This window comes from Cervus elaphus, chromosome 4 (genome assembly GCF_910594005.1).
Source record: "Cervus elaphus chromosome 4, mCerEla1.1, whole genome shotgun sequence".
Classification (NCBI taxonomy): Eukaryota; Metazoa; Chordata; class Mammalia; order Artiodactyla; family Cervidae; genus Cervus; species Cervus elaphus.
In genome coordinates, this window is record NC_057818.1 from 4,712,097 (window position 1) to 4,736,527 (window position 24,431).

Consider the following 24,431-nt stretch of genomic DNA (forward strand, 5'->3'; position numbering starts at 1 on the left):
GTTTCCTGGTTAATTATTACCGTGTTGTCTTGGCAATAATTTATGGGCTCCTTCCCGCTCTCATTCCCCAGAGTTTCTTCCCACTGTCCAATCTTGGGTTATCACATTTTGGAAACAGAAAAGATTCTCCTCTCTTGGGATACATCAGATATTGGAGGCTTCTAGCTGAGTTCTGCATCGCTCTGGGGTGCTAGAAACATTCTGTATTTTGATCTAACTGCTACCATTTCGTATAGTGTATAAATACACACAAGTCACACATTCAAGATTTGTGTACTACAGTGTATGTTATACCTAAACTAAAGCAAAGTATTAGAGAATGGATGGGTAGTTTCCTGCCAGACACTGAATGTCTGTCTGCAATGCCTGGAATTACAGCAGTTGTGTGTAACTGTGACCACGGGGTAAACTAACCAAACCGGACAATCTAATTTGCTAAAAATAGCAGAGTAGAAAATGATTTATGATGTCACAGAAAACCATGAAGTTCCTTTTCATGTGGACTCAGTGTTGAAATGATACATTTATTTCACAAACGGTATCAGCTTTCAGCAATCCCAGTGTATAATCATACAAAAGCTTCTGGATGCTAACATACAGCCTACAAAGCAGAATTAAATCACATCTTTGGACAAGAATTTTACCATAAACTAGTAAGTTGAACATAAAGGAAATACAGTTAAAGATATATGTTGAATTGTTGTTCGGCTGTTAAGTCATGTCAGACTCTGTGACCCCATGGACTGCAGCTCCCGAGGCTCCTTTGTGCTCCACTATGTCCTGGAGTTTGGTTAAATTTGTGTTCACTGAGTTGGTAATAGTAGCACACCATCTCGTCCTCTGCCGACCTCTTCTTTTGCCTTCAATCTTTCCCAATGTGAGTATTTTTCAATGAGTCAGCACTCTGCATCAGGTGGCCAAACTATTGGAGCTTAAGCAACAGTCCTACCATTGAATATTCAGAGTTGATTTCCTTTAGGACTAACTTTTTTGATCTCACTGCAGTCCAAGGGTCTCTCAAGAGTCTTTACTAAGTTTTAAAAAAAAACAAAACAAGAGCTCAAGTTTTTCTATTAGTTAAAAAAAAAGTCCAGTTACTTTTTGTGATCCTTCGTACTTTTTTTCTGTGACCACCCCTGGAAAATTGGTTCTCCTGGCTAATTTTTAATCAGAAGCCAGATGCATATTGCTTTAAATCAAACAGCACTGCACATGAAGTCATGGGCAGTCAGCCTTACACTCACAATGAAAACTCTCCTTTAAAAATGTCAGATTTAATTGCCAAAATTACTTTCAAAACAGGTAACAGTAACAATTTTGTTTTGTTAACAAACAGATAACAAAACAGAAAAAGATAACAAAAACAGGTTAACAACTATATTTTATACAAACCAGCTTAGGTGGTTAAGGAAAAAGTCAGATACTTAATTGTTGCAATCCTTTTTCTTTTCAAGGTCACATTTTTCAGGCCTTTAAATGAAAAAGAAAGTTAGGGATTAGAAGAAAAATTAAAAGAGCTAAAATTGGGATTTAAAAAGCTCTGATATTTAATTCTTTTTAAGGATATAAATTCTCTTGAAGGAAAATGTAAGGGGCACATTGGAAGCCATATCTGAAAACTAAATTTTCAAGAGCCTCAGTGGCCAATGGAGTCTCTAGCAAAAGGTGGGGTGGAGGGAGGAATAAGATATTTGGATATTTATTCCCCTGGCTTTTCCCTGGAAGGTATATCACTCAAGTGAGGTTCAACTAACATGAGGCCCTCTCTATTGCCACTGCCACAGACTGCTCCCTGCTGTGCCCCCTCAGGTCTAGGGGTGGTGATGGAGCCTCATTACTACTAACTAGGGATACCGTCCTCTCCCTAGCCCTGTGATTTTTCATTACATTGTGAGTTATCAAACTCTCAAGATAGCATAATATGAAGATGCCACCTTTTTCCTGCTGGGTTTCCCTAAAACATAGCCGATTTCTTATTTCTGAGAAGCTATCAGCTCTAAGAAACAAAAGCATTAATATAGAATACAGTGAGATGATTTTCATGAGTGACTTAAACAAGGTGAGCTTGCCAAGCTATCACTTCTTCCTCTGCTTATCTTCAGAACTATGGTAATAGTGTTTTCTGAAACATGCTGTCTCCAAGTAGAATGTCTAAGCATCAACAGGGATTATTTTAAAAACACTCAAGGAAGCTAGAAGTAAAAATTATGCTAATTGAAACTATCTGTGCTAGAAACCTAAAGCCAACCTTTCAGTCCAATACTTAATCCAGAAGTAACTTTCATAGTAACATGTTCAATAAATGCAACAGACACTGTTTAGTAATACCAGAAACAAGCCTTGGAAATCACAATTAAGCCCAAAGAATGCTAATACTGTATATATCTAAAGCAGTATTTCTAAAATATAGGTTGTAACAGATTTTGCAATCAATTCAATGGGTCGTAACATTTTTTCAAATGACACATACTAAATAATTACACAGTAATGGACATAGAGTTCATCATACAAACCTACATTTACGAGTACACGAAGTACTAATAACACATATTCTTATTGTGAGTGGCAATCAATAAAGTTTGAAAGCCACTGGTCTGAAGAGAATCCTTTTCAAACAATGTAATGATTAGAAGGATAAAAGCATGTTATTTCAGCCAACAGTGTCCTCAGTCCTCACAAAACATACAGTTTATGCTGTTCCCCTGTACAAGCACATTAACAGTTGAAATAGGGAATTCCTTGGCAGCCCCATGGTTAGAACATGTTTCATTCTATTTCATTTCTGTTAAATGATGACTGCAAATGACAGCTTAAAAAGTACTGGCCTAGAGCATTAACAGTCATTATGGAGAAATCTGCTCCTCTCACAGCCGCCTTCCTCAGGGTTTACCTCACTTCCACTGTGGTGGCAAGCACTCAAATCCTGCTCCTTCTTTTAGGTTCCTGTGTAACTACCGTATGACTTCTACCACCTGGTGCTCCAGTGGGAAAGAGATGTTTGGATGGAGAAGCAGATAAAAAGTATGGAGCAGGGACTTCCCTGGTGGTCCAGTGGTTAAAACTCAGGGCTCCCAATGCAGATCCCTGGTTGGGGAACTAGATCCTATGTGTCACAACTAAGACTCAACACAGGGAAATAAATAAATGTTGATAAAAACAAAAAAGGTATGGAGCAGATGTGAACATACCCGCTCCTCACGTCCCTGCACTCACCGCCATGACACCCTGAGAACAGCATCACTGCAAACACCTCCAGCTCATGGCCTGAGTGCCATGGAAGCAGCTGAGTGAGTAGGAAGGGAGTTGGGAGGATCAGTATCCCAACCCTCTCACCCCTGCCAAGTGCCCCAACAGGACAGAGTAGCAGCCACCACCAGCAGAGGCTGGAAAACACACCTGGCACTGGCTACCTTCCCTCACCGTCTCACCTCCCGGCTCGGGCTTCCAGGAATCACCTCTCACACTAACGCCCTGCACTCAAACCTCTGTCTCAGGGTCTGCATTTGGATCAAAGCACACCAGTGTACACAGTGTTGTTTGGAGCCAGAACGGCAATGAAGAGGAAGGTCTGTCCCATAAAAACTGATAAACTGACAGGAAAGACAATGATTTTTTGTTTTTAATGTAAAAAACTCAAAACAACACTATACTGTTTTGGGGGTTAAGGGGGAGGATGAGGCAACAAACTAACTGAAGGGTCAGCGAAGCTGTTATAGGTGACTTGTTTCACCTCAAACACAAGAGCGCTCTACCCAGAGGTCAGAGGGTGATAAGGGCTGTGATGGGTGTGGTCCATATTCACTTCTCTGGTGGCTCCCTGACTCCCCATACTTAACTGTTTGCTTTACTTCTTAGATACAGGTTAAGAAGGAAAAATATGTTTACTTCCTGCAAAGAAAAAATTCTACTATTCAGCTCAAAATAACTCATATACTATGGAAAATATGAAGGGAGAAAAACAATTATGTTGATACTGTGTTAATTATTTGGAAGTTACCTTTAACCTTTTTCTGTTCCAATGAGATACTTAGGGGTCAAAGAAAGTACTCAACCCAAATTTTTATTACAGATTATGATGAATTTACTAATGTTTTCATTTAAAACTACATTTTAAACATTAAGTCTACTACATGTTGAGCTCTGCAGCCAACACTGTGAATCAGGACTTTTATCAGAATCAAAAAAGAAACCTATGGCTAATTGTTCTCTGCATCCTCCATTTTGACAAGTATTCCAAGACAGAACAGCAGCAGAATTCCTTCTCTCAGGAAAGAAGTCATGAGAGCTACAGGTAAATGATGGCCTTGTACTGAAAACTTCTCCAACGTGGCAGGTACACCTGGACCTGAGCCTAGACTACTCACCCTGACCCAGCAGGAAGTGATGGCACCGCTGAAGGGACATTAGCTTGAGGTTTATCTTTCTCATCTTGCTTGAACACAGATTTTGCTTCTTGAGATGTTTCACCGACTTCCTTAGTCACGCTGCACCAAGGAAGGAGACACCAAGTTTACAAGAGGTATAAAAAGAAATAAAATCTTTAAAAAGGGCCCAAATAACAAGAATAAACACCAGGCTTTCTGGAAATTCTGACTGCTGAATCTTATGATTAAAGTTTACTATAACACTTCTGGACAAACACATTTTCCCCTTATTAATTTAACAAATGAAACAACAGCAGATGGAAGTCTAAAGTCTTTATAAAATCCCCTCCATTGCTTCTGTCACTTGACAGTCACCACTGAATCACAGCCCTCATGTGTCACTGATATGAGGACTGAAGGGCTCTCCCAGTGTACCTCACGTGCACATTAGTGCTCACACTTAAGTCAAAGTGGGAACAGGGATGTGGAGTAATTGGAAGAAACACACTGGCATTATTTCAAGGAGAAAAACCCCAGCATAAACAATTGGGAGTACTCTCAAGGCTCCTATTCCATATCTAAAAAAAACCCAACGATGAAAACCAAATTCCTTAAAAACTGGCTACACAGGCAGTGACTTAGAAGTGGAAGAAAGTTACACAATTTAGAATCTTGTCCAATTTCAAACAGGAAAGAAATGTTCTCAACAAAACTGACTCCTAAAACATCAAATAAAAGATATGAATGGTGCCAGAAATTTCAGATAAAGAGGGGAATGCCTAATGTGTGGGTTTCCCAAGTCAATAAAAACATCTGAGAATTCCATTTAAATGTCAATCTGCATGTCGGAGGGTCCAAGATTATGATCACTGTGTTATCCTGAGTGATCAAAAAGGTCATTCAGAATTATGAGAGACAATCCTGTAAATTAGATTTCCAAGGAATAAAAGTTCTTATCTTTTCTCTTCTTCCCTCCAGGCATCTTGAGACAAGAACCAAATTTTCTTGTTGAGAAGTCTCTAACTCCTGCAGTCAGTACTGTCACCCACACAAGTGGCACAAAATAAGTAGTTCAAGTCTTACACTGAGAATCTTCACTGGCAGGGACTTCCCTGGTGGGAGAGTAGATGGGAATGTGCCTGCCAATGTAGGGAACATGAGCTGGATCCCTGGTTCAGAAGATTCCAGGCCGAAGAGTAACGAAGCACATGTGTCATAACTATTGAGCCCAAGAGCCACAACTACTAAAGCCCACACACCTAGAGCCTGTGCTCCCGGACAAGAGAAAAGTATCAGTCACTCACAAGAGAAGCTGCCGCAATGAGAACTCATGCACTACAATTACAGTCTAGCTGAAGTCCTCAACTAGAGAAAGCAGCAATAAAGACCCTGTGCACCAAAAACAAAATAAATAAATTGGAAAAAAAAAAACACATGAATTTTCACTGTGAAAGGCTGCTTTAATCTTGAAATATGAGTTCAAGCAATGAAACAATCTGCTACTCCTACTCAAGTTCTTCTGATGGCTCAGTGTTACTGAGAACATTAAGTACAAACTTGGAAGAGTCTTCTCTAAGTTATATATATCAAAAAAACTTAAGTTGGAAAACTTTACTGGAAAATATTAACTGAGTAACTATTACATGACTTCCACCACCAAGCTGCTCCGGTGGGAGAGAGATGTTTGGATGAAGAAGCAGATAAAAAGTACGGAGCAGATGTGAACATACCCGCTCCTCACATCCCTGCACTCACTGCCTCGACACCCTGAGAACAGCATCACTGCAAACACCTCCAGCTCACGGCCTGAGTGCCACTGAAGCAGCTGAGCGAGTACGCAAGGGAGTTGGAGGATCAGTATCCCAACCTTCTCACACCTGCCAAGTCTCCCAACCGGACAGAGTAGCAGCCACCAGCAGCAGAGGCTGGAAAACACACCTGGCACTGGCTACCTTCCCTCACCATCTCACCTCCCGGCTCGGGATTCCAGGAATCACCTCTCACACTAATGACCTGCACTCAAACCTCTCTCTCAGGGTTTCCATTTGGTACAATGAACACCAGTGTACAGTGTTGCTTGGAGTCAGGGGTGCAAAGATAAGGAGGGCCTGTGCTGAAAAAACTCATAACCTGACAGGAAAAGCCATTTATTTTTTTAAATGTAAAAACACAAAACTTCACTGCTTTGGGATGAAAGGATGAAGCAACAAACTGACTCTATCAGTGAAGCTCTATAGGTGCCTCGTTCCACCCCAACCACCACAAAGAGAGAGCTCTGCTCAGGAGTCAGAGGTGATCAGTGCAGTGATGGGAGTGGCCCATGTTCACCTCTCTCTAGGAGAGACCCCTGACTCCTCCTAATTAACTGTCAGCTTTGCTTCTTACATGTAGGTTAAGAAGAAAGTTAAGTTTTCCTTCCTCCAAAGAAAGAATTCTCATGTACTACGGAAAATACGAAGGGAGAAAAACTAATAAATTCTTGACTGTGTGTTAATAAAATTATTTCTAAGTCCGTTTGACCTTTTTCTGTTCCAATGAGATCCTTACAGGTGGAAGCAGGTACTAAAACCAAATCTTTATTATAATTAGGATGAACTACTGACATTCTCATTCAAAACTTATTTTTTAAACGTGAAGTCTTCTGTATGTTCACTCTGTGTCAACACTGTGAACCAGGAATTTTCTCAGAATCAAACAAGAAACCTATGCTTAATTTAATTCTGCACCTCCCTATTGGCAAGTATTTCAAGAAAGGCAGAACAGCAGCAGAATTCCTTCTCTCAGGGAAGGAGTCTCCTGGAGAAGGAAATGGCAACCCACTCCAGTATTCTTCCTTGGAAACTCCATGGACAGAGGAGCCTAGCAGGCTACAATCCATGAGGTCACAAAGAGTTGGACACAACTTAGCAACTAAATATGAAATCTATTCATAGGTAAACCATATATTATGTCTTTCCAGTGCATTGTTTTCCCTATGGGGAAACGATTTTCTGGTGTTTTTATATTGGTTGTCAAGTTGCTCGGGTGTGTCCAACTCTGTGATTTCATGGTCTATTCATGGAATTCTCCAGGCAAGAATACTGGAGTGGGTAGCCATCCCTTCTCTAGGACATGTTCTCAAACCCAGGGATCGAACCTGGGTCTCCAGCACTGCAGGCAGATTCTTTACCGTCTGAGCCACCAGGCAAGTCACTCACCTCTATGTACTTAACAGTAATTCAAATCTAACCACTTCCTTCATTATATAAATCTCTTCAAAATTTTCAAGTACTTTGGTGTTTTGTTAAGAGTGGCTTCTTGCAGACTCCTGGATTCTTCTCTAACAATGTGGGTTCAGTGTTGGCCTAGGTCTCCACTGCTGTAACCCTCAGGATGCCTTCAGGATTCCTGTCCAGTGTTGGAACTTCTGATTCCTAGACCCCATGTATGTATTTGTTTCAAAAAAGCACTTTTTTGGAAGAGGACATTCTCCAGTATTTTTCCAATAAAGAGCTTGGGAGATGGAAAAAAAAGAAAAAGAGTACTGACAGGTACAGGTAAAGGGCATCACTGTACTCAAGACATCTTCTCCAACATCTCAAGTATGCCTGGGCATGAGAATAGAATACTCACCCTGACCCACCAGGAACTGAGGACGCAGTTGAGGGGACGTTAGCCTCAGGTTTTTCTTTCTCATTCTGCTTTAAGACAGATTTTGCGTCTTCATTTGTGGCATCCTCTTCATTAGTCACTCTGCACCAAGGAAGGAAACACCAAGTTTACAAGAGAATAAAAAAACAAAATCTAAGAAAAGGGCATAGTAACAGGAAAAAAACCACTGGGATTTCTGTAAATTCTAGCTGCTGAACTTCATGATTAAACTTCACTCAAACACTTCTAGAGAACAGTCCCTTTCTCTGCTAAGATCAAAGACAATGAATAGCAATGAAGACCCAGGGCAACCAAAAATAAAAATAATTTTTAAAAAGGATCTTCACTGGCTACCACTGCTTCAACCTCGAAGGATGATTTCAAACAAAGAAACAAAAAAACATTGTTACTCCCCTCCCCAAGTTCTTGTGATGGATCAGTATTACTCAGAGTATAAAATACAAACTGCTGAATCCCACATTCAAGACCGCCCAAAATCTGGTTTAATTTTTGTGCCCCTCTATTCTCTTAATCTCATGAACCTGTATGTCACCCCCACTGTATGATCATAAGGTATGTGACTTAGGTCATACCTGAATGGCCGGGTGGTTTTTGGTATTATCTTCAACTTAAGCCTGAACTTTGCAATAAGGAGCTTGTGATCTGAGCCACAGTCAGCTCCAGGTCTTGTTTTTGCTGACTGTACAGAGCTTCTCCATCTTTGGCGACAAATAATATAATCAATCTGATCTCGGTATCGACCATCTGGCGATGTCCATGTGTAGAGACGTCTACTAGGTTGTTGGAAAAGGGTGTTTGTTATGACCAGCCTGTTGTGGTGACAGAATTCTATTAGCCTTCGCCCTGCTTCATTTTGCATTCCAAGGCCAAACCTGCCTGTTATTCCAGGTATCTCTTGACTTCCCACTTTTGCATTCCAATCCCCTATGATGAAAAGGACATCTATTTTTGGTGTTATTTCCAGAAGGTGTTGTAGGTCTTCATAGAACCGGTAAACTTCACCTTCTTCAGCATAAGGAGTTGGGGCATAGACTTGGATTACTGTGAGGTTGAATGGCTTGCCTTGGAAACGAACTGAAATCATCCTGTCGTTTTTCAGATTGCACCCAATTATTGCATTTCGGACTCTTTTGTTGACTATAAGGGCTACTCCATTTCTTCTAAGGGATTGTTGCCCACAGTAATAGATATAATGGTCATCTGAATTCAATTCGCCCATTCCTGTCCATTTTAGTTCACTGATTCCTAAGATGTCGATGTTTATTCTTTCCATCTCCTGCTTCACCACATCCAATTTACCTGGATTCATAGATCTAACATTCCAGGTTCCTATGCAATATTCTTCTTTACAGCATCGGAGTTTACTTTCATCACCAGACACATCAACAGCTGAGTGTCCTTTCCACTTTGGCCCAGCCGCTTCATTCTTACTGGAGGTATTAGTATCAGCCCTCCGCTCTTCGCCAGTAGCATGTTGAACACCTTCGGACCTGCGGGGCTCATCTTCTGATGTCATGCCAGACAGCCTTCCCTGTTGTGTAAGAAACCTGCATGTGGGTCAAGAAGAAATAGTTAGAATCGGATGGACACGGAACAACAGATGGGTTCAAAATTGGGAAAGGAGTTGCTGTTTAGTCGCTAAATAGAGTCCAACTCTTGCAATCCCATCGGGCTTGCAGGAACTTCATCTGTTCTCTTCTAGCCCTATCTTACAGATTTATTTTCATATTATAATTTTAAATAAATGAAAAGGAGGAAACTCTAGGCATGTGGCTGTCATCCACAACAACCAAGAGTATTAAGCTTTACTGTTTTTCTAAACTAGTAAAAAAACCTATGAATCAACAGAAAAAACAACATTGAGATGAGAAAATAGTGTAAGAACCAAACTTTTCTCCTAGTACTTTTATTTGTGACGTGACTTCAAAGGTTTTATTGGGGCTTATACTTCTAAGTTAAAGGAAGTTATAAAGGGAGAAATAACCAAAGTCACAATGCACTGCAATAATTAAGTATTTAATGCTTAACTCTTACATTTTCTTGTTTCCATTTAGTCAACCACCTCATACTACCCCCAAACTATTACCATATGTGAAAGGATCATTCTCATGTACTCTGATAATTAAAGGAGCCACTATTTTCCTTGGGGCTTCCAAGGTGGAGCCAGCAGTAAAGAACCGGCCCTGCCAACGCGGGAAACATAAGTGACTTGAGCTCGACCCCTGGGTCAGCAAGATCCCCTGAAGGAGGACATGGCAGCCCACTCCAGTATTCTTGCCTGGAGAATCCCATGGACAGTGGAGCCTGGCGGGCTACAGTCCACAGGGTTGTAAAGACTGAAGCACTGTTTTCCTTGAGTTCAAGTGTAACTCTTCCAAAACACTGAGAGAGGCTGGAACAACAACAGGTATCTAACACCACTGAGAAAGATGTTTCTTTTTAGGTGGTCCAGTGGTTAAGAATCCTTTGCGCAATGCAGGTGATAGCGGTTTGAACCCTGGTCTAGGAAGATACCACATGCTGCAGAGCAGCTAAGCCCCTGGGCCACAACTACTAAGACTGCGCTCTAGAGCCAGAGCTCTGCCTCAGAGAAGCCACCACACCACACGAGAGGAGCCCCTGCTCACCCCAACAGAGAAAGCCCGCGTGCAGCAGGAAGACCCGGGTAGCCAATGAATATATAAATTAATAATGAACAAAATATATACTAAAAACGAGAGATGCTTTTTAAAAGAACTAGTTTTGAAGCTTGTGACTGTCATGTTACCTGACTTCTTCACCAGCAAGAGGTGATTTGGTGAGTTTAACTTCTTCTGTTTTTTTAGGTTTCTCTAGGTCTTCTGCTTTGACCAAATTACTTGAGCTTGTCTCTTCAGTCTCCTCTCCTGTCTATGAAAAAGGAAGTGTAATAAGTTTTACATTAGGGTGAAAGCTGAAAGATCCACCCAAATATATTGTTTCCGGCTAGTCTTAACATGGGTTTCATCTTTAAGTATTCACTGAAAATTGATTTTCCCTCACAGGGAATGCTTTGCTTTTCACTTAGTAGTGTTACTATTAGAAGGCAGCTAGCTTGATTTTTGCTGAAGCCTCAAACCTCAGTTTGTAAATTGAGAAAATCTACCTGGGAACCTTCTGCCATTTCTGAGGAAGCATTCATCCCATTCACCTATAAACTTACTTTAGTTTGTGTACTCGGAGGCACTTCTGATTTTGGTTCTACATCACTGACGGAGCTGGCCAATGCTTCATCCTCCTTTTTCCTGGCATCCTCTGACTCAATGCCTTTTTCCTGCTCTGCAGCTGCATCTTCCTTCTCACTAATATTCCCTCCAGATTCCCTGTTGGCATCCTCCTCCTCTTCCTCTTGGTCTAGTGAGAGGCGACCTTGTTTTCTCTTCCTAATCACCAACAGTCACAAAGAAGAAAAGACAAACAGGCAAAATAATTTGTTATCCCTTCCTGAATTCCAAACATAATGCTGCAAACCTAAGATAACTCTTAAATTGGGGACTAGTGATTAACACGCATGATACAGCGAGTGGGAGACAAAAGCTGAGATTTTGTCGAAGAAAAAAAAAAGAACTGGATTCCTACTGTAAGCATTTTCCCAAAATACTTAGAATCAAATATACTGTTCTAACTTAGGATCAGCTATTTTTAATAAGAAAACACCCAAAATCACCTCACAAAATCAATTGGTTCAAAAAGAGAGATCTAAGAACAAACAAATGTCAGCTATGTGTGACTTTTTAAAAGTCATTTCATTTGGAGAACAGAGACTGAAGAGAACCTTAGATTTATACACACTGCTTCTGCCTAGAGTTCTGAGGGAGTGAGGGATGGGGAAGACTTGTATCCTCTGTCTGTCTAAAGATAGGAAAGATGGAATACCGAAAAACTCAAGGACAAAAGCACTGGGCTCAAGACTTAAAACAGTAATTGCTTACTACTATTGTGGCTCCAAGGGATTCATGCAATATTCAAAATCTTTTTTTACAATCTACTTTTTGTTTCAATGCCCAGGAAGAGAGAAACATCAGTTAGAGAATAAGACAGACTTGATTTACAAATGGACATGTGTATAAAGACACACACAAGCGGTGTAACCAAATAAAAAATTTTTTAACTGAAATTTCATTTTAAGTCAGGTGCACTTATTAATTACACATCAATTTTTTTAAAAATTAAAGCTCAAAAATTTTTAAAGCTTTCCAGAGAATAAGAATGTAATTCCAAAACACCACAAAATGTTCCCCTCAATGAGAAAAAGGTTAGAAACACTGGCAGCAAGAAATATATCATCAGATCAACCCCATCAAGCACAATGGTTGTGACAACAGCCCCTGACTTCAGGGCCTTGAGGGCAGCATCACCTGGCCAGAACGCTCTCAGCCTTTCTTTTTGTCCCTTTGGTTTTCTGTGTCTCCTCTTCGCCATCCACTTCATCTCCCTTCACTAATTCATTTATATCATCTTCATGACACTCTCCACCTGAAATCACATAACAGTGTGGTCAGACAGACAGGAATAAAGGTTTTTCACATTGAGATGACGTATTTTCTTTAAGAAAAAAAAAAAGTCTAGTACTTTCCTTTGTTCTTCACCAGAGTAAAATATCATTTTCTGAGGGCTGTCCTTCCTTGTTTCTGAAGACTAGGCTACATTCCCCTATTCTAGGCCTCCAAGACAGTCCATATTTTTCTCCTTAACTCACTCCATTTATACTTAATGTTTCCAATTCCTGCTATGCTCCACACACTATGAGGACACAGTTGTACAAGTCTTTAGCAGTATATGCTGAATGAATAAACAGAAATTCCAAATCTACTACTGTACTTCTCAAAAAGAAACTGATGCTTCCACCTGGTCTTGGACATCTTTCAAACTAACCAAAAGATATCTTTTCTATCAATAAAAGAGGTTTAGAAAAAGCCTTAAAGACTTCAAATTAGACATAACAGAAAAAGACACATCTTCAGACACTGACATTCAGGGTTCCCAACAAAAGTATTGCTTCTCCTGTCTTCAGACACTGACATTCAGGGTTCCCAACAAAAGTATTGCTTGGATGCCCAGTCTGACCACGTTCTGTGGGTAACAATCAACAGATCCTGGTATACACACAGATTCTACCAGACCACCAGATTTTGTTCTTACTTCACTTAAGCTTTTACAGAAAATACAATATACCAAAACGCACACAGTATAACGTAGAGATCAATGAAATTATGCCAAGTGAACACACTTGTATAACTAGATCCAGCTGAAGAAACAGAACATGACCAGCACTGCAGAAGCCACTTGGGCCCTGCAGCAATCACTAGCCACCACCCACATCCCACAAGGAACCACTATTCTGAAGTCTAACATCAAGGATTAGTTTCATATGTTTTTGAGTCTTAAGCAAAAAGCCTACAATATGTACTCTTGCCTCCAGCTTCTTCCACTCAACATTCTAAGTCACCCTTCCTTACATGGAGCTGCAGCTCATTCACTGTCATCTCTAAATATACTATTTCATTGTATGACTATACCACAATTATCCATTCCTGCATTGATGGACATTTGGTTTGAGACCATTACAAAGAGTGATATTTTATTTTATTTTATTTTTTTTTATTGACTATATGGATCACAACAAACAAAGAGTGATATTTTAAATATTTCTCCAGATCCATTTAGTTTTTAAATGTTTAACTCATGATGAACTAGGACCACCAAAACTCGAGAAAAGCCTTTAATATCAAAGGCAAGACTGAAAACAAACACAAAGGAAATCAGAGGAAACAAACTAAGGGGGGAAAAAAAACCCCTATGTAATTAATCTCCTCAGAGGCATCCACAAAAAAAGGATGACTAAAAAAAATTAATAAAAAAAGAAAAAATTAGAAAACTCTTAAAAACTACCAACATGACAGCAGTTTAGGGGAAAAAAAAACACACAAAGATGATGAGAATGAGCCAGCCATAGGAAAATTTGTGAAATGAGCATTTGAGGTCAACAAAATAGTCAATACATGGGTTCTAAAACTAAAGCAAGGTTGGTATCCTACACAGCAAATGGTTAAGTTACAGCGTTTTACGTAGAGTCTGAATACACAAATTTAATTTTGTTTCCTCCTAAAACCTGAGCAAAATGACTACAGCAAAAAGACTTGTAAAAGACAAACACACAGCGGTGGGTACCTGGCTGTTTTGGACATGGAACAACAGACTGGTTCCAAATAGGAAAAGGAGTACGTCAAGGCTATATATTGTCACCCTGCTTCTTTAACTTATATGCAGAGTACATCATGAGAAACACTGGGCTGGATGAAGCACAAGCTGGAATCAAGACTGTTGGGAGAAATAGCAATAACCTCAGATATGCAGATGACATCACCCTTATGGTAGAAAGGGAAGAAGAATTAAAGAGCCTCTTGATGAACGTGAACAAGGAGAGTGAAAAAGTTGGCTTAAAGCTCAACATTCAGAAAACAAATATCATGGCATCCGGTCCCATCACTTTATGGTAAACAGATGGAGAAACAGTGGAAACAGTGGCAGGCTTTATTTTTGGGGGCTCCAAAATCACTGCAGATGGTGACTGCAGCCATGAAATTAAAAGAGGCTTACTCCGTGGAAGAAAAGTTATGACCAACCTAGACAGCATATTAAAAAGCACAGACATTACTTTGCCAACAAAGGTCCGTCTAGTCAAGGCTATGGTTTTTCCAGTACTCATGTATGGATGTGACAGTCGGACTATAAAGAAAACTGAGTGCAGAAGAATTGATGTTTCTGAACTGTGGAGGTGAAGAAGACTCTTGAGAGTCCCTTGGACTGCAAGGAGAGCCAACCAGTCCATCCTAAAGGAGATCAGTCCTGAATAGTCACTGGAAGAACTGATGCTGAAGCTCAAATTCCAATACTTTGGCCACCTGATGCGAAGAACTGACTCATTTGAAAAGACCCTGATGCTGGGAAAGACTGAAGGCGAGAGAAGGGGATGACAGAGGATGAGATGGTTGGATGGCATCACCAACTTGAGTTTGAGAAAACTCCGGGAGTTGGTGATGGACAGGGTGGCCTGGCGTGCTGCAGTCCATGGGGTCACAAAGAGTCAGACTGACTGAACTGAAAGCAAATAGAGTATAAAAAGGCAAAACTACAAGGAAAAACAGAAAACTAAGGAAAATCACTATTGGTCAGGGTCAACAGAACACAGCAGAACAGTGGGATAGGCAGGGACAGAAACAAGAGTTCTCTGTGTTTATCTCTGCAAATTTCAGAAAATCCCTTAAATTAAGCAAAGTTTAAATAAACGAACATAACCAAAATGATAACACAACACACTAAGAAAGGACTTGGGGGGCGGCGGTAGTGAGACCAGAACTGCACTCCAGCCCCCTTTTCCCTCCATGGTTTCTCTCCGCTCCCGCGAGTAACTTCGCTCCGGGGGCTCCGCTAGCCTGCCCGCACGCCGCCCGCTACCCAGGACCGCGCCGTCGGCCTCTGCCTCGAGCAGACCCCTTCCGACGGCCCTCGCTGCGCAGGCTGGGACGCCTCTCCCCCCTCCGCCCCCGCCGCGGAAAGTTAAGTTTGAAGAGGGGGGAAGAGAAACATGGACATGAAGAGGAGGATCCACCTGGAGCTGAGGAACCGGACCCCGGCAGCTGTTCGAGAACTTGTCCTGGACAACTGCAAATCAAATGATGGGAAAATTGAGGGCTTAACAGCTGAATTTGTGAACTTAGAGTTCCTCAGTTTAATAAATGTAGGCTTGATTTCAGTTTCAAATCTTCCCAAACTACCTAAATTGAAAAAGCTTGAGCTCAGTGACAATAGAATCTGTGGAGGTCTGGATATGTTAGCAGAAAAACTTCCGAATCTTACACATCTAAACTTAAGTGGGAATAAGCTGAAGGACATCAGCACGCTGGAGCCTTTGAAAAAGTTGGAATGTCTGAAGAGCCTGATCTGTTTAACTGTGAGGTTACTAACCTGAATGACTACCGAGAGAGTGTCTTCAAGCTCCTGCCCCAGCTGACCTATCTGGATGGCTATGACCGGGAGGACCGTGAAGCCCCAGACTCACACGCCGAGGTGGACGGTGTGGATGAAGAAGAGGATGACGAGGAAGGAGAAGGTGAGGATAAGGAGGAGGATGAAGACGGCGGGGAAGAAGAGTTTGATGATGAAGAGGATGAAGATGCAGAAGGGGAGGAGGACGAGGATGAAGTCAGTGGGGAGGAAGAAGAGTTTGGACAAGACGGAGAAGTTGATGAAGATGACGAGGATGAGGACGAAGACGAAGATGAAGAGGAAGAAAGCGGGAAAGGTGAAAAGAGGAAGAGAGAAACAGATGATGAAGGAGAAGATGATTAATAAGACCCCAGTAACCTGCAAAAAAAAGAACTGTTCAGTATTGGTTGGACTGCTGACATGGATTTGGTAGCTGTTTTTTAGTTTTTTTTTTTTTTAAAGAAAAAAAAAAAAGGTAGCTGTGATACAAACCCCAGGACACCCACCCACCCAAAGAGCCAAAGAATAGTTCCTGTGACATTCCACCTTCCTCCATTTAGTCCCTCTTGGAAATCCACCACCAAGCTTGGGGACTTCACCCCAACAAAATTGTAAGTGTTGTTAGGTTTTTGTGTAAGACTTGCTGTAGCGTGGATAGCTGTGATTGGTGAGTCAACTGTCCGTGGCTACCAGTTACACCAAGATTGTAACAGCATTTTTACTTTCTGTACAACAAAGAAGCTTTGTAAACAAAATCTTAACATTTTGAAAAAAAAAAAAAAGAACGGACTTGGGAGACTAACGTACGTCTCCACGGACTTTATAGTATTTTGACTGCATACCCTTAGCAAAATGCATTCTAGAGACCAAAAAATGTTCTATTCCTATCAGTAACATCAGTGTTGGTGTTTTGAAAGTATTTCTTTTACATTACAGGTAAAAGCAAGGAAGTTGTTCTGCTAATCATATTAAGAATATAGATCTTCAGCATATGAGAAATGACACACAACTATAACACTATGAAATCAAGTGAAAACAAAGGTAAAACTGCCTCTGTAAGGTCAGCGTCTCCTAGCTCTGCTCACTGGAAGGGAAGAGACGCAGCATCGCTCTAGCTGTCCAGTCGCCAGGTCCTGTCCAACGCTCCGCGGCCCCACAGACTGCAGCGCCGCAGGCCTCCCTGTCTTTCATCATCTCTCAAGTGTGCCCAAGTTCATATCCACTGAATTGATGATGTCATCCAACCATCTCACCCTGTCGCCCTCTTCTGCCTCAATCTTCCCAGCATCAGGGTCTTTTCCAATGAGTCAGCTGATTGCACCAGGTGGCCAAAGTACTGGGGTTCAGCTTCAGCATCAGTACTTTCAATGAGTATTCAGGGTTGACTTCCTTTAGGATTGACTGGTTTGATCTCCTTGCAGTCCAAGGGACTCTCAAAAAGAATCTTCTTCAGCACCACAGTTCGAAAGCACCAATTCTTTAGCACTCAGCCTTCTTTATTTCCCAACTCTCACAGAATTGAAACATTTATCTTTTTTCCCTCTACCTGGTTGATCCTACCAGTACCATAGGCTTGTCTCAAAGATTAGTCCATACATAAGCATGCATGGTCAGTACAATGAAACTACAAAGAGCTCACTCAATCAGTTACGGCTTCTTTGGTCGTTTGATTACTGCAACTGGATTACAATTAGTTACACTAATCATTGTTTAAATTTGTTCTTTGTTTTCAAATGTGCTGTGTCTCCCTGCTGCACTGTGTCATTGTCAATGTTAACAGCTGTATTACTTATGTCCTATATAATTTATAAGAACGCTGTCTCTTGTCATAATCAGTGTGTAATCAGGCCTCAAACAAAACTTCTATGGCTAAACATTTTGAGAAAATCACATAAACATGAACATAAAATAATTGTAATAACATAATTCTAGGTATGGTAAGAAGCAACAGGGGAAAATGTCTCCTGGATTACAGTCAGACAGAATCCAGAGAAATTTTAATTATTCATGGAGCCTGGTCCAAACTTAACACCTGGAGGGGCACATCAAGAATTTTTTCTAAACTGGGATGAGCCTCCCAGTGTTGTGGGACAAAAGCTGTTCATGGAAAGTCTCCCAAATATTGGTCAAATTCCGGATCAAGAGGGGAAGACCTGAGAAATGAAATCAGCAACTGCAGCCCTTCAATGTGAGTAAATGAGCCCCGAGGAAGAGGAATACCTAAAACCTAGCAGGCATCAGACTGCAAAGACTCCTTTTGGTGAACCCTGAGGTAACTGGGAATACAGGATTACAGGCTCCCAGAGAGGTGATGGACCTACCAAGGAAATAATTTTAATGAGCCCTGACTCTTGCATCTCCCCATACATAGAAAAGTGCTGAATTTCTTAACCCGAGATACTGTCTCTTGGATCTGAAGTTCAGTATCTCTAAGTCAACAAGTCTAAAGCAGACACTTTCCAAAGAGGAACAAAAAGAAGATAAATCTCAACATTTGGAACACTGGCGCCAAAGGTGGACACTCCCAGCAAGATCCATTGACAAGCAGAACGCTCGTCACCCTTTCTTTCCACAAGGCTGTGGAATGGACTCTGACAGTGGGGAACTGTTGCAGAGAAGAAGCCAATTTTAACTCCTTGATCTTGGAAACTGTTTCTTTGACTTCCTTTTCGTTCTTTTCGTTATTACAATCATACCGTAACAGCCTACCTCAGAGGATCCTAGAGTTGGACGTGTCTGAGCGACTAACACCTGCACAGGACCCTGCCTGCCCCTCTGCCTAACTACTAAACTAAAAAGTTTTTGTTCGGCTCATAGAGACAATCTGACCCCACTCACCTGTGAATAGCTTAAAAAGAAGAGATGAATACACCCCTTCCAAAGGCTGGCCCTTCCCAGAGATGTTTTTCAAGACTGAAGACCCTTTTTACTTTACTTCCTCACTGCCTCTCCCTATTCTGTCCTTTGGGTTTAGTTCCTCAGGCTTCTCTCTGTCTCTCTCTCTGATTTTATAAAACCTGGCATCCAGACCCCAACAAATTAAGAATGTTGACTTTTAAAGCTGTATTCCTTGCCTCAACACCTCATCTCTTGGATTCATTGGCCTGTCCTTCGACAAGCAGAGCAAGCTTGTACTCAGTATCAGATTCTTTACCACTGCACCACCTGGAAAGTCTTCTGGAATTCAAGTCCATCCCAGCTACTATTTACGTGAGTAACTTTGGGCGCCTCAGTTTCTTCATCTGTAAAATGGAGAGCATAAAAACATGGACCTGGTAATGTTACGTGATTAAGCTAATAGTGAAGTAGCAATGTAAAGTCCTTGAAACACACAAAAGGCATCTATGAAAAACCTACAGGAAACATAATGAATGGTAAAACACTCATGTTTTCTCCTTAAAATTGGGAACAAGGCACGGATGTGAATGCTCACCACTCCTATTCCACACACACTGGAACTGTACCAAGTAAAATAGGGCTCAAAAGAAATAAAAAGTATGCCTACTGGAGAAGAGGAAATAAAATGGTTTCTATACACACACAGTATGATCTGTCTTCCGGGATAGTGAAGGGTAAGGGTGTTCTTGGAACTGTTAATTTTAGTGGTAGTTACATAAATGTAATAAGCATTTCTCAAAAACTCACAGAACACTGTAAATTTTACTGTACAAAAGTTAAAAGTAGAACTATTTACAGCATCATTATTATTGACATTTATGAAGTCAATGTATTGAGCGAGATACACATTCCATAGACGGAATGCCAACCATCTCCAAAGGAGAAAGGGGCCCCAGGGAATGGGGCCATCTTCAAAAGCAAGAGTGGTCATGGGAGAAACCCTCAGAGTGTGGGCCATCTCAGAAGGCGAGAGGCCTGAAAGCACTATTAATATCTACAGGGCATTAAGACACTGCACTCATGAAACAAGAATATGATGCTATACACAAGTTTTCAAACAAAAAAGTTTTCGAAATTAAAAATATCCAAGGGCCACATCTTGATGCCCACCCTGGTTATAAGGACAACAAGAAGACAAAGCACATGCTCCCCAGTGGCTTCTGGAAGTTTCTGGTCTACAATGTCAAACAGCTGAAGGGTTGATGACGTTCAACAAATCATCTGTGTTGTGACTGCTCCCAACACCTCCTCTAAGAACCTCAAAGTCATTGTGGAAAAAGCAGCCCACCAAGCCATCCAAGTCACCAACTCCAATGCCAGGCTGCACAAAGAAATTTACGGACAGCTTATGGAAGGAGGAAAAAAACTCAAAAGAAAGTAGAATGTTAAAATACTGAAATATTCTCATAAAGCAAAAAAAAAAAAAAAGAAAACAGAGGATAAAAAACAGAAAAACCAAAGTACCAGTCCATAAGGTATAACATAAGAGTTAATATATAAATGATGATGATAACTGAAAAAAATGAAGACAACTGTCCCTCCCCACATTTAAAAAGCTACAGAAGGATGGATGTCACTGTGAAATATCAGAAACAAAGATAAGATTCTATCACCTTCCAGAAACAAACATTTTATATAAGTGAGTAAAAACTATCAACAAGAGACTTTTTTAATAAAAACACTGGAAACTTAGAAAATAATGGGACAAAAACCTCCAAAATTCACATTAAAAAATTATTATAGAACACAAAATTCCATACCAAACTATTAATCATGCATGAGGGTCACCTGGTTATTTTCAGATAGTGATGGTCTCCAAAAACAAAAAAAGATTCTATCATGCAATTTTGTTCAAGAAGCTATTTGATTATTTATTCTCATTTTGGTGGAACATGCCAATAAAGACGACGACATGGGACCCAAGAAACAGGGAATCCAAGAGAAAATGAAAATAAATGGAACATCCAGAGAGATGGTCATGATGACAAATCTTAGGTTTAAAAATGATTTAAAAAAAAAGCCAAATTGGAGGTCAGAAAAAAGAGGGACTTCAAAAAAAAGGATGATTAGTAAGTCTATATATGTTGGGAGGTAACTCAAACAATTTTGAGAGTTCAGAATCAAATCAGAAGTATACAGATGACTAAGCAACAACAAAATGAAAATTATTCACTACCGAGAAAACTAGTGCAGCAAAAACAGTAACTCTATATACCACTCAATGTTTACAAAGTCATTACCAAAAAAAAGGAAATAATATTAATAGTCTAACCCAAACTGAGGTAGGAACATTGGCAGGCTGGGGAGGTGGAAAGGGTCTGAAGGTGAAAAAGTGTGTGTTGGCAGAGGGGAAAGACTCAAGGAGATGTTAAAAGAAGACCTAACATGAATAGGTTAAGTCAACAGACAATGGAAACACCAAATTTTACAAGAAGAAAACAGTTCCTTCTTGGGAGGACTGACAGGGATGAGAAGTGATGGAAGCGGTTCATTTTCAAAATAAGCCTTTCAGAAATATCTGACTATTTTTAAGCAGACTCATGGTTAACTTTGATTAAAATGAAAACTAGTTTTCAAATGATCACAATAAACGATATGGAAAGACCAATGTTGGTGCAGTGAATCTTAGTGATTATGGGCTCCCCCCGAGGCTCAGTGGGTAAAGAATCCGCCTGCGACGTGGGAGAACACTGGAGACTCCGGTTGGATCCCTGGGTCAAGAAGATCCCTTGGAGGATGTAACAGCAACCCACCACCCTATTTCTGCCTGGGAAATTCTACCGACAGAGAAGCATAGGCGGCCACAAACGATGGGGTCCCATTGAGTCGGACCCACTTAGCGACTAAGCACACACACACAAATAATAATGGTAGCTCGGTAAGAGCGGGACTGTGAGGGAGTGATCAGAAATGAATCTTATTTGTAAGAATAATCTACAAATCTAATGACTGACTGGAGCAAAAGAGTGAGAATAAGGACAACTCCCAAGGGTTTTTTGTTTTGTTTTTATCCTGAGCAACTGGGCGGGCAGATACATCTAACGAGATGGGGAGCCTGGGGAAAGCGCAGGATGGCGAAGGGGTAGGAGTGGGTCAAATTTTGGCCGGGTTCTGTTTTAGCAGCATATACAAAAAACAAAACAAAAAGGTCCGAAAGGAGAGCTATGAGTATAGAGGTTGCAAAGAAATAACGGACATCACTATGTGGACTTTTTAACCAGATCTCTTCTGAGGGCAGGAAAGTGAAGACATGTATCTGGGACGTAATGCTAGCTAGCAATTCCCTGCGGACGGAAGGTCTGGGGATAAGACTGCCTTTCAGAAGAGTTCAGGATTGCTAAGGGTACGCGATGCCAGACCACCGTCAGACTCCGAGGTAGGGTTCTCGCGCTCCGAATAGGGAGACGGCCGAAGCCAGGCCCCGAGAAGCAGCTGCGCAAAACGTCCCCGAGCACACAAGCCGGGCCCAGGGGGCCGCGCGGGGCGTGCAGGCGGAAGAGGACGCCGAGCCGCTCGAGAACCCGCCCGCCGGGCCAACGCACAAACGGTCAAGCGTGCCTCGAGCGAGGCGCTGGGCGGGGCAAGCCGCCGTTCGCCTCAGGTAAGAGTCTCTCACCCAACGGCACGCAGTCCTCGTCCTTCGAAGTGGAAATGTCTTTGGAGTCGAATTCCTCCATGTCGCTGTCGCGCGGAGCCCACGGGGACGCAGCAGGGGCGCCCAAAAGCAAAGCTCCAGGAGGGACCGTAGACTAGCAGCGTGGTCTATGGCGCCTGACTCCGCAACTTCCCCCCTCGCCCCGCAGGGTGTGCGCAGGCGCAGAGCGTGCCACGTGATCGAAAGGCAATGCTTCCGGGCCAAAGGCTCCGGCTTGACCCTGCTGGGGCGGTTGGAAGACCGCGGGCTCTGGCCTGAAGCGGTGCATGCTGGAACTTGTAGTCCTCAGAGCTCAGCTGTTTCGATCTGTATACGCTTAAGGAAGATTTGTTTTGCCCTTGAGAATACAGATTACCTTCGCTATTCACAGGTTGGTATTTTTAAATTTTCTTGTTATAACTTACTGTAACCCCTCCAAATCAATATTCGCGATGATTGCTAGGGTTATTCGAGGACATGCGCAGAGTGGAAATTTTGAGTGAAAATTTTAACCAGTAGTGGGTTGTACCGAGGATGGACCTCACAATCCGCTGTCTTGCTTCAGCTCTTCTAGTGTAAATAAATAGCTTCACAGCCTCTTCAGTACCGCGTTTTTTTCATTTTTCTACTTCCTGTCGGTGATTTCGCTGTTCAGAATGGCCGCCGCGCTTATTCTCTAACAGCAGGGTGAGCACAGCCCTTAGCAAGCAGCCGTTGCTGTGCCTTCTTCCCTGGCACCTCGCTACTTAGGCAACAGGGCTTGGTCGGCCATGGTCAGTACCTCAGGGGGTGCCAAACACAAATGACCAACTGTCAATCAGGGATCTTTGGTTGTCCTGCCCTTTTATTGGTCAGCGCTGCAAGTTGGCCTCGCTCACAAGTAACTGTCAATGAGACCATTAGGAAAGCGATTCAGCCAAGCGTCACTGGTGTGGTCATCAGGTGGAGAGTGAGCTAAGTGGCGGGTTCAGGCCTTCTCCTGGCGGCTCTCCAGCTCCCCCCACCCGCCTTGGACCAAAGGGTGAGCCAGAGGGCCCGGGAACAGACTGGGGAGTATGTCTAAAGTGCTCCAAAGCCCTCACTAAAGCCCTCTACTAGTCTTGGCCCAGCCCTTGAGGCAGCGTGAACTTCCTCCCCCAACCGACTTTGCTGTCTGCCTGGGTTGCAGTCTGAGACCTGGTCTCCCATTTGGATGGCCTAGAGACTTGAGGGCCAATTGGGTTGAGCGCAAGACTCCCTCAGGGATGACAGCTGCGCAGCGTGTGGGAACCTGACCCTGAAGGTGATGCCTACTGAGACCTGCCTCCTTCTAGTCAGGACTGGGAATTAGCAGGGTGAAAGCTGTGCCTTGGGACCTTACCCTTTCTTGTTAAGGCAGAGAGTAACATTCGTTTGGTAGCCATTTATAGGGACATCCTTACCTGACCATGACCTGATCTAAAGACAAAGGATCTGACTCTAAGAAGTTTGCAGCAACTAACCTCACCCCTCCCTCACCTTGTTTTTAAACGATCTTGCTGACAGTTTTCCATAACTTTGGGCTTCTTAGGACATGAGCTGCCCATTTCCTTCTATGGACCTGTAAGAAACCTCTGTTCCAAGCTCTAATGTTGTAGTATCGATAGGCCTCCCTGCATCTGGCACATGGAATTGCAATTTGGTAACAGTGCTGTGGTGCTGTCTTAATGTTCCTAAGAACAAGAAGGCTCTGGTGTGCTTTATGAAGAAAAATGTGTGTGTTAGATAAGCTTTGTTCAGGTATAAATTGTAGTGCTGTTGGCCCTGAGTTCAATGTTAATGAATCAAAAATTTGGTACATCAAGAAAATGGAAAGGGAAATTTGCCAATCCAGACGTGAGGCTGCTCCATAAAGTGCT

General features: G+C 42.0%; 1 protein-coding gene and 1 pseudogene across 1 annotated transcript; one reads left to right on the forward strand and one right to left on the reverse strand.

The window, feature by feature from the left end:
- Positions 1-504: 504 nt before the first annotated feature.
- On the reverse strand, positions 505-22,664 carry LOC122691513 (craniofacial development protein 2). The gene is made up of 8 exons (XM_043898075.1): positions 22,537-22,664; positions 12,392-12,509; positions 11,197-11,416; positions 10,783-10,904; positions 8,588-9,562; positions 7,977-8,096; positions 4,365-4,484; positions 505-1,470 (listed from the first exon to the last, which is right to left on the reverse strand). Exons 1-8 carry the CDS (start codon positions 22,595-22,597, stop codon positions 1,425-1,427), a joined length of 1,782 nt encoding a protein of 593 aa, XP_043754010.1. The 5' UTR covers positions 22,598-22,664; the 3' UTR covers positions 505-1,424.
- On the forward strand, positions 15,427-16,537 carry LOC122691514 (annotated as a pseudogene).
- Positions 22,665-24,431: the final 1,767 nt, after the last annotated feature.

Excerpts from the sequence above, each read along its gene's own strand:
- LOC122691513 (XM_043898075.1), bottom strand. The coding sequence starts at position 22,597 with ATGGAGGAATTCGACTCCAAAGACATTTCCACTTCGAAGGACGAGGAC. Across the intron at positions 12,510-22,536 it reads CGAGGACTGCGTGCCGTTGG|GTGGAGAGTGTCATGAAGAT; the intron begins GTGAGAGACTCT and ends ATGTGATTTCAG. Across the intron at positions 8,097-8,587 it reads AAAACCACCCGGCCATTCAG|AGTGACTAATGAAGAGGATG; the intron begins GTATGACCTAAG and ends TCCTTGGTGCAG.